This window comes from Quercus lobata, chromosome 11 (genome assembly GCF_001633185.2).
Source record: "Quercus lobata isolate SW786 chromosome 11, ValleyOak3.0 Primary Assembly, whole genome shotgun sequence".
NCBI lineage: Eukaryota > Viridiplantae > Streptophyta > Magnoliopsida > Fagales > Fagaceae > Quercus > Quercus lobata.
In genome coordinates, this window is record NC_044914.1 from 48,005,440 (window position 1) to 48,016,034 (window position 10,595).

At 35.6% G+C, this 10,595-nt stretch overlaps 1 protein-coding gene across 2 annotated transcripts; it reads left to right on the forward strand.

The window, feature by feature from the left end:
• Positions 1–2,451: 2,451 nt before the first annotated feature.
• On the forward strand, positions 2,452–9,961 carry LOC115967372 (probable amidase At4g34880). 2 transcript variants are annotated; one of them, XM_031086454.1, is made up of 5 exons: positions 2,452–3,070; positions 4,220–4,431; positions 8,482–8,718; positions 9,034–9,160; positions 9,460–9,961. In XM_031086454.1, the coding sequence occupies exons 1-5, from the start codon at positions 2,504–2,506 to the stop codon at positions 9,811–9,813; spliced, it is 1,497 nt and encodes a 498-aa protein (XP_030942314.1). In that variant the 5' UTR covers positions 2,452–2,503; the 3' UTR covers positions 9,814–9,961. The 2 variants fall into 2 exon arrangements, with proteins under 2 accessions (XP_030942314.1, XP_030942313.1); XM_031086453.1 differs by having other exon boundaries at positions 2,453–3,070; positions 8,974–9,160.
• Positions 9,962–10,595: the final 634 nt, after the last annotated feature.

Genomic DNA, 10,595 nt, shown 5'->3' on the forward strand with positions numbered 1-10,595 from the left:
CCACAATTTTTTCTCCACCACATACTCTATAACATCACAATTATGAAAAGAAGTTGTAAAATAATCTATGTTCCTACTCTCTATTTTTCTTTCACATTGCTTTACCTAAACCCAAAAACTCTTTTTTTTTTTTTTTTCTTTCACTCTTTTCTCATCCACTCATTCACTTCGTCTTCATCTTCTTGTCTTCATTTTCTTTTACTTTCCTCCACACAAAGACCCCCCCCCCCCCCACACCACACACACAACAACACACACACAAGTCTGAGCTCTCTCTCTCTCTCTCTCTCTCCACTCCATATTCCATTTTCAAAAACTCTACCGAATTAAAAGGTTTTTTTGAGATTAGATATGTAAGATGTAAATCCAAAAAAAAAAAAAAAAAAAAAAGAAGAGAAGAGGAAGAAGTAGCACAGAAAAAGAAGAAGAAGATGAGATGCCGCAGCACAGCAGCATAGAGGAGCAGAAAAAAAAAAAATCTATGGGCAATTTAGGAAAAAGAGAAAACTACCAACGGTAATATTTTTGTTTTGAGAAAATGTGTTTGTGCGTTTTACAACTGCAGCTCAAAGCTGCTGTGCTAAAATATGAAAATTCTTTGAGCTGAAAAATGCACTTTTGTATAACCGAATCAGATACAAGCACCAATATATATATAGGTAACCAGATCCGTAAATAGTGGAATTAACCTAACTAACTCTTAATCAATTACTCCAAACTCTGACACGTGTACATCAACAGTAACATACTACTCCCTTCCTCAACAACACTATGCTACCTGTAGTTTACCTCCTATTTTACGAGAAATTATTGCTTCCACCTGGAGGACCACAGAGAAATTATTGCTTCCTCCTGGAGGACCACTGATGTGGTCCTCCTAGCTCTTCCCACCCAATAGGAAAGTGCCACTTAGTTTAAATTTATGACTCTGCTCCACATCACCAATTAACCATTAAATTAACTCTTGTTAAAAAACCAAACCATGGTTAAAAACTAATAGAAACACAGCAAACCAACCGGATCATTTAACCCAAAATCATCAATTCAAAATTTCTCTCAAACCCTTAAAACACTATCTGCCTCTTTCCTTCTCTCTCCCTCTAGCTCTATTTCCCCAATATCTCTCTAGAGAAGAAATTCCCCGTCTCTTTCTATATGAAATTAAAATTTAAAGAAGTGTTAAGCCATGGAAGGCTGCCGTTTTCACAAGAATTCTGGCAGTGACACAGTTAGTGGAGGCCCAAAGAGAAAACCAACAATTTCCATGGCGGCTGGTTTTGGTATCAAATTTGGTGGGGATGTGAGAATTTTGGGTTGCAGCATCTTTGCCTAGAAGCAAAAATAGGACCCAAAACCTATAAGCTCCGATCGGTTTTGGTATCAGATTTGGTGGTCATGGGAATTTTGAGTTTTGGTTTTAAGACTCATGCCCATTCGATCTTAACAAGGATGTGGTTGATGAGATGAAAGCATACAGATGTTTTAATTTTTTTTGAATTTGTAATGTGGGGAGGTTAATATCTTGAGTCCTAGTTTTTAACTCTAGAGTGTGATTGTGAGTCTTTTAGTTGTTGGGTTTCATGGTTTCGCATTTGAATGTTGTTGTTGATGCTATGAAATTGATGTCCCAAAGTTTTCCTTGAGAAGGAACCAACTAGCAAACCAAGATAGATACAAAATTCCAGAGATTTAATCCTCATTTCTTCCAAGGAAATGCAAACTTAAATGAAAGACACAAGTGATGAAATCTCTAAACAGTATACAACTATACTCAGTTTATACAATAGCCATAATCCAAAAATACTCACGAAAGATACTAGTTTTCCCAACACCAATTATGAACATCACAAGTTCACAAAAAATGCTTATAAGCACATTTGAAGTGCCGGAATTCCCACTGACTGTGTCACTGCCGGAATTCTTGTGAAAACGGCGTCCTTCCATGGCTTAACACTTCTTTAAATTTCAATTTCATACGGAAAGAGAGGGGGAATTTCTTCTCTAGAGAGATATTGGGGAGAGAGAGAGAGAGAGAGAGAGAGAAAGAAAGAGGCAGACAGTGTTTTAAGGGTTATGAGAGAAATTTTGAATTAATGATTTTGGGTTAAATGATCCGGTTGGTGCTGCTGTGTTTCTATTAGTTTTTAACCATGGGTTGGTTTTTTAACAAGAGTTAATTTAATGGTTAATTGGTGATGTGGAGCTGAGTCATAAATTTAAACTAAGTGGCACTTACCTATTGGGTGGGAGGAGCCGGGAGGACCACATCAGTGGTCCTCCAGGAGGAAGCAATAATTTCTCCTATTTTACCAAAAGCCTTTTCATCAATTGTGTCAGCAACTTTACCATCAGCAGCATGTGCTATGTCAGCAACTTTACCACCAGTAACATGTGCCTGATGGGCCTTCACACCATCAAGTGTTCTCTGTGCAGTGGACCCATCACCCAAGCTTCACACTTTAAAAAACAAGCACGGATTTGGAATACTCTCAGCGACTTGACCATGACTTCCATGGCTACCAAATTTTCACCACTGTGCTTCACTGTCTTCTCATCCCTGCTCCTGATTCTTCTAGCCACAACATCATACAGTGCCCAAGCCATCAAGGCCGCCCATGGCTTCTCATCAATCAAAGAAGCCACCGTGCATGATATCCAGCTAGCTTTCAAGCAAAACCAACTCAGCTCCAGGAAACTCGTTGAGCTTTACCTTAAACAAATAAGCAGACTCAACCCAGTTCTTAAGGGTGTCCTAGAAGTGAACCCAGATGCACTATACCAAGCTGATAAAGCTGACCATGAGCGCAAGTTTAAAGCACATGGGTCACTCTCTCCATTGCATGGCATTCCCATTTTGCTCAAAGATAACATTGCAACCAAGGATAAGCTGAACACCACGGCCGGCTCATATGCACTGCTTGGCTCAGTTGTGCCACGCGATGCTGGTGTTGTAACCAAGTTGAGAAAAGCCGGGGCCATCATATTGGGGAAGGCCACTTTGAGCGAGTGGGCTCATTATAGGTTTAATGCTGCACATGATGGCTGGAACGCAAGAAAAGGACGAGGGAAGGTGAGTTTAATTGTGAAAACAATGCTAAAATCATGGTAAATTTAGGCCCATTTGTTAAAAATTATTGCGAGGATCAAGTATATGAAATTGATGTTGGGCTAGAAATTACAGTTTCCACTATAAACACACGTTCTACTTGTTTTCAATGCAAGATTTCTTGTGGCTCACATAAGGTGCTTGATTAAATGTGAATGAAAGAGCTCACTCTCATGATTTTCAGAGAGGAGTTGTGGTATACTATGGTATATTTATACTTGGAAAAAGTGAAAAATACATTTGGGATTGCTATCTCTTCCTATTTTGTATTCGGGTTTTAGAGTTGGATGAATCTAATCTATAGTTAAGTTTGATTTTGCTATCTAGATAAACTTGATCTTCTTATTGTCTTTATCTTGGATTGCTCTTGTTTGAAGTTTATCATTGTCCTCTGATCCAATACACAGTACATACATCCACCTTTTAAATTTTTTTAGGCATTTTTTTGCCTCAAGTCCATCTCACTAAGAAGCAAAGACACAGACACGAAAACAAACACAACATGATATGGTTGGGGATATAACATTTAACTAATTAATTAATTAATATCATTAGGCATATTGATTAATTCGGAGACTTTTTTTTTTGTTTTTGTTTTTTAAAATTTTTAAATTTCAAAATAAATTACAACTATCAAAATATTTAAGAAAATATCTACAATTAAATGAATTTTCTTTTAATATGAACTACTTTTTTCCTTCTCAAAACACTAAGGACTTGCATGTAGGAATGTCCCTAGTGTCTCTTACATGAACACCTCGGCGATTTGGTAGTGTCCAGACTTCTTACCCTCTCTCCTTAAACATATCCACCAGCATTCTACCCCTTCTATCATGTGCAAATTTACATATAAATTAAGAAAAATAAAAGACTGCAATAAAAAGCACTCCTTGTACATTTTTCAGAATTTTTTTTTTTTTTTTTGAGAAACACATTTTTCAGAAATTGGGTCTAGGAAACTGTTGCCAATGCCTTTCTTTTTTAGCCAATTTTGTAATATCTAGGTAATTTTAAGTACAGCAACGACAAATTCTACTTAGTCATCTTAATAAATGGAGCTAAAAAATAAGTTTGATCTTATGTTCCATAACATTGCTTTGCTATGGTGTGCAGAGTCCTTATACAATGGGAGATCCTTGTGGGTCAAGTAGTGGGTCAGCAATATCAGTAGCAGCAAATATGGCAGCGGTGTCACTAGGGACCGAGACTGATGGCTCTATTTTATGTCCGTCCAGTAATAACTTGGTAGTGGGCATCAAACCAACCGTTGGTCTGACTAGTCGAGCTGGTGTCATACCAATCTCACAAAGACAAGATAGTGTGGGGTAGGTTTTCTCCCTCTCTTTTTACCATTGAACAGAGAAAATTTTATTCATAACAAAAGAGACAAAAATCACTCATTCTTTCCACCTCCAAAGCCTAATGAAACCCAGCATGTAAAAGAATCTGAAGGGGCCATCTATACATCAAGCCCATGAGTAGATCTAGCATCCTTGTGGACTCACTCAAAATAACAACTTACAAAAACTTTAGCTACTGTCACAATATCACACACAATTTTCTAGTGGGAGGACTGCTTTGGGCAGTTGATGGACTCTACAAAAGATTAAAAAAAAAAACAAAAATCCCCTTCTACTACAACTTGAGAATAGTTTCAAGCTTTGGAGCAGTTCTTACCTATAGCTATGTCACGATTTACCTTTGTTTCTTGTTTTTTCAGTTTAAGCCACCGCAGCTGTTCTGTTTACCTTAAAGGCATACTCTCAGCGCACCATAATTTCTGATGCATCTCTACTTCCTTGCAAATTTTTCTTTAAAGCTCCATGCTGTCAAAAAATTTCTTGAAATGCACCATTTGGTTTCTTACCCCCTAGATTTCGTCAAATGTTATAACTGCAAACAAAACAAAAATTTTTCTGCTCTGGCAATCCTCCTCAAATTGGATAAAATAAGGTTCTAGGAGGGTAGATGTAAGTTGCCTAAACAAGATTAACATGTATATGCTATACTTCCTTTTTCTTTTATAAAGCAATAGTTGGGGGAGGGGAGATTTGATTAATCCTAGACATCTTTGTTGGATATATCAAGAATTATCAATTGAGTTACAAGACTCTTGGCATGTTTTCTACTTCCTTACCATTTACATATCACAAGAATTTCAATCCATATACATTTTGCTTTTTTTTTTTTTTTTGGAATTGCAATGTAAGATGGTAAAATAACATTTACAAGTTTCGTTATTTCACTTTTTTGATATCTTCTTATCCTTGCCATATTAACTGATAGAGATGCCTTGTTAAGTTCTATGTCTATTCTATAACTCTATTCCAACTTCATTGTATTTAATTTACTTGGAGTGTAAACATTAATGCCAATCCTACTTATAGCGTAAATATTGTGTAAGCCTGTGTTTGAATTAGCCTAAGATTTAGACTACTATATAATACCTTTCAATGAATTCATTGTAATACATAGAGCTTAATAGAAAAGATGTAACCATCAAGGGATTTCTGCTATAGACATAGACATCCATGTTAATTTTTGCATTCTATCTCTTTCTCTTTCACTCTATAGGTTCTTCCTAATCAATTCTCAATAATGGCCAGCATAAAAGTTCTTTGTCATCATTGTTTTTATCTACTTTGCAAGCCCATCCTAATTGTCTATAAAATCCCATATGCATCTTTCTAAAATATGCTATTTTAAACAAGACGATCTAAGTGATTTCAACTACATTCAATGGGCACAATCATCCTTCTTCCTTACTTGATCATTGTCTTTCCCCATGATCATGTGTCCTCAACCATCTAGGTGAAGTATTATGGAACGCATCAATAGTTAGTCTTCTCTATTAGATATCTTTTTCATCATGCTGTTTGTTTGTTTAGATCCCTTAATGCAGATTGCTTAACCTAATATATTAGCCAGGTAGTTATTTTGGTTAATTATTCAGATCTAGGTTAAATAATAACAAATCATATCATGCAAAGAAGCGGAAAATAAAGAATACCACGATATGACAACCTAGAAAAACCAATGAAACCAACAATTTCAAGGCAACCTAGGGAGGATTTGAGCTACCTATCCTCAAGATAAAAAAAATTCACTACAGAAAATCAAAGTTTTTTCAATTAGATCTAATCATAAATCTATTGCTATCTTCAGTAGTAACTTACTGATACGATCATGTGCAAGTTTCAAATCCAAAAACTCCTTCTCTCTTGGATTTGTAGCACATAAGCACTCACGCTTGTGACTTTGAGATCCCACTCAAAGGTTTTAGATCACGGCTTATTGATCTATGTAGCAACTATATTCCATCAACACTTGATTGTAAATCTTGTTTTGGTAGATGCTTGTAGAGCTAGAAGGTACATAACCTCTCAGATCTCATAGAAGTAACTCACAAGTCTTCCAAGAGTCTTCAAAACATGGCTAGGGTTTTTCTTTTATATGTAGGACTGTTGGACTAAAACCTTAAATGTTTTCTCAGGCTTGGCCTATTTAAAATTTTGCAAAAATTATTTTTCTGCAATTTTTGATCGATCAAGCTTCACCATTTGATCGGTTGAGTTTCATAGAAAAATAAACCTTTCTCTTGCAGTATGTACATTCTTGAGTTTTGACCTATACAACTTTGAGCAATGTCTAACACTTATTCTAGACATATTTTTTTTTCTCAGTTTGCCAACACATACAAGTTGAAATTCTAATCATTTAATTTTAAATCTTTAGAACCTAACACGTGTTCTCTATCATCTTCAGGCCACATTACCTAGACCATGCCTTTGATCAATAACCTTCATTGGCTTTCTTGTTGGTCACGCGTTTTCAAACATCTTAGCTGAGTATCATAGACCATGTTGATTAGTATCCTCTCATCAATTTTCCTTTTGGTCATGCATCTTTTATAGGAATCCCCTCCTATGCAACTACTCTTTTATAGGATTCCCTTTATGAAGGATTTTCCATGTGAGTGAGATGATTCTTAATGGAAGTTGGGTTTTCCACAATGTATTCCACAACTCAAGTGTAATATCATTTTTCCTGTTAATGTGGTTTCGATCTTTTGTTTCCTTATACAAAATTTTATATCCTTGCTTAACACTGTAACTTCCAGATTGAGCATATGGCCATGATAGCTTATCTTTTGCGAGGGGAGACTTGCTAAGAGGGATGTCCAAAACCTCCTTCATTTTAAGTTTAGCAAGAAGAGCTGGCATTCATGTTCTCTGGTCCTCATCTATGAGGTCAGAAACCTTAACGATGTTTGAGTTGTTAGAGAGCTTTGTTGTTTCCACCTGTACCCTAAGAGGATGATCGATAGGAATATCTTTCTCTTTCCCTATCCTCCATCGTGCTTGGCCAGCCATGGATTCTCTATATTTGAGAATGCTTCTCCATACCCATGATGTAAAAGTTGTAGACTTACACGAAAAAAAAAAAATGTCAGACTTAAGAAAATATTTAGCTTTAAAAGTTCTTGCCACCAGAGTGTTCGGATTTTGAGCAATTCTCCGAACTTGTTTGACTATCATTGCTTCATTCATGATCTTTGTTTTCCAATTACCTATCCCACCTTCTTCCCTAGGTTGGCACAGGGTTTGCCTGTCCAATGCAATCTTTTTGAATTGGTATCATGTCCCCCTTAGAAAGCATTTACCAAAGAGTCAATTTTCCTGCAAACTATGTTAGGACATCTAAAGCAGTTAAAATTGTGGATAGGTAAAGCTTGTAACACCAAATCTATAAGGGTTAATCTCCCAGCTTGAGAGATCAACTTTGCTTTCCAACCCTAAAGTTTTTTTGAGCTACCTTCACAACAACGTCCTGAAAGCCATTTATTCTTCTACCTCTAAGCTTAAAAATGATGCCAAGGTATTTCCCAGGCTCATCCACTAGCTTAACCCCTAACTGTTGGCTTAACTAGTCTTTGGTTGGTCTAGGAATATTGGCGTTGAGGATTAATTCAGATTTAAAAGTAAATAAGAGATTGTAACCCTACTTCTTCCCACCCTAGAACCAGTTAGAGCTCTTGAAGACTTGGCTTGAATGAGTTAACAAGATAGAATACAGCACACAAAAGAAAAAGGTAAGGCGAGATAGGATCACCTTGTCTCAATCCCCTAATGGGTTTGAAATGTGTAGAGGGACTACCATTGATTAAATTTTTTAAAAGACACAATATCTCCTTTATTTTTTTCTTCATATTTTTCTATATACTTTACGATAATATCATAACTATTTCTTACATTTTCTAACATAACATTAGTTATGTTTTATTTTATTTTTTTAATATTTACACCAATCTTTTGTCAACAAGCATCATCATTGTATTTCACAAATTTGGTCGTAACTTTATTTGGATGGAATAGGCCCATTTGTAGAACAGTAGCAGATGCTGTTTATGTTCTTGATGCCATTGTTGGCATTGACCACTACGACAATGCAACAGTTGAAACATCACGATACATTCCAAAAGGTGGCTATGCACAATTTCTGAAGACCAATGGGCTCCGCACGAAGAGAGTGGGGATAGTGAGGAACCTCTGCATTTTTGGGAATGATGCTGTTATTGCTCAAATTTTTGAGCAACATCTTAAAACACTAAGGTAATTACTTTCAATGCTTAACCAAATGTATTTGAAAAAGTTACTATCAATTTTATTGCAAAAGGTATACAAACTAACATGATAATAAATATGTTTAATTACATCAAAAACATAAAAATTAATTTCTGATTTTTTTTTTTTTTAAATCGTGTTTAAAAGTTGATGCATCAATTTGTAAGGCTTTGATTATATAATTTGTACTAACGGTAGTATCACTTTTTAAAAAATTGATGTGAATATGTCATGCAAATTTAGGAAACAAGGCACCATTTTGGTAGACAATCTGGAAATAACCAATATTGGCGAAATATGTAGCAATGAAGACATTGCATTGGCGGCTGAGTTTAAAATATATATTAATGCATACCTAAAGGAGCTAGTGGTTTCCCCAGTCCGTTCCTTAGCTGATTTGATTGCCTTCAACAAGAAAAACTCAAAATTGGTGAGTACAATAAACTGAGGTTCTCTTGATTTATGTAATGTCCTACATTCATATATAAGATCGGCTCAAGTAACTGAGCAATGCTAAGGACATAATTTTTAGTAAGTTGTGATTAGAGCAACATCACTTTAACACAAACCTATTACCAAGTACTTTCATCTTTTCTGTTATATGCAATTATGCTAGAAGACATTAATGGTTATGAAAAAAGTGAAAATTTGTGTGCCATGAACTTATTGTTACTAGAAATCATACTCAATGATAGCTAATTATTGATTATTCCATGAGTGCTAATACAGGAGAGGTTAGATTATGGACAAGACCTGTTTATCAAAGCTGAAAAAACAAATGGAATTGGCAATGCAGAGAAGGCGGCGCTGGTGAATTTAGCAAAACTAACTAGAGAAGGTTTTGTGAAGTTGATGACAAAAAATAAGCTAGATGCATTAGTGACTACTGGCAGTAGTGTTTCATCTATCCTTGCAATTGGGGGTTTCCCTGGAGTAATTGTCCCTGCAGGATATGACTCTGATGGGGTACCATTTGGCTTAAGCTTTGGAGGACTAAAGGGATCGGAACCAAAGCTGATTGAGATCGCCTATGGATTTGAGCAAGCAACAGAGATCAGGAAGCCTCCTAAATTTAAATTTTAAAGGCTCTATTGCATCACCACAACCTCTATTCTAATTTATATGACTTGTATTAATATCTAATTATCATGAAGCAAGATTTGCGTTTGAAGCTAGTAGCAATATATATTCTGCAAAACTAAAGATAAAAATAAAAGTAGCGTTAACTTCACTTACGATTTTTTGGGGTTTAGGGGGTATTTTGGTCATTTTAGTGGTTTTTAAACATATTTGGTGATTTTAGAGATATCAGGGGTATTTTGGTCATTTTAGTGGTTTTTAAGCATATTTAGTGATTTTTAAGATATCAGGGGTATTTTGGTCATTTTAGAGGTTTCATGGGTATTTTGGGATAATTTTAGAGATTTTTGGGATAATTTTGGATGTCCAAGGGTATATTGGTAATTTTGGAAGATTAGGGGTATTTGCATCATTTTAGGTATTTATGGGTATTTTGGAGGTCAAGAGGGTATTCAAGTAGTTTTAGAGGTATTTAGGTCATATTGGGTTAAATGGGTGGGTTACTAATTAAATGGGTTGGGTTGATAATGGATAATTAATTTATATATAAACGGGTCATAAATGGATAAATGGGTAATTATATACCCAACCCATCTATGATCCAACCCATTTATGACCCAACCCGCCCATTTGCCACCCCTAACCCTAATATTGGCAAAGCTTTCGTGTTTCGTTAGTTATTTATTTTCTAAAGCTCTTTTTAGAAATTGCTATTAAACAGTTCATTAGTATCGAAAAATGGTCATTTCTATTTGATATGGATTCATTTTTATTCAGATTAGATA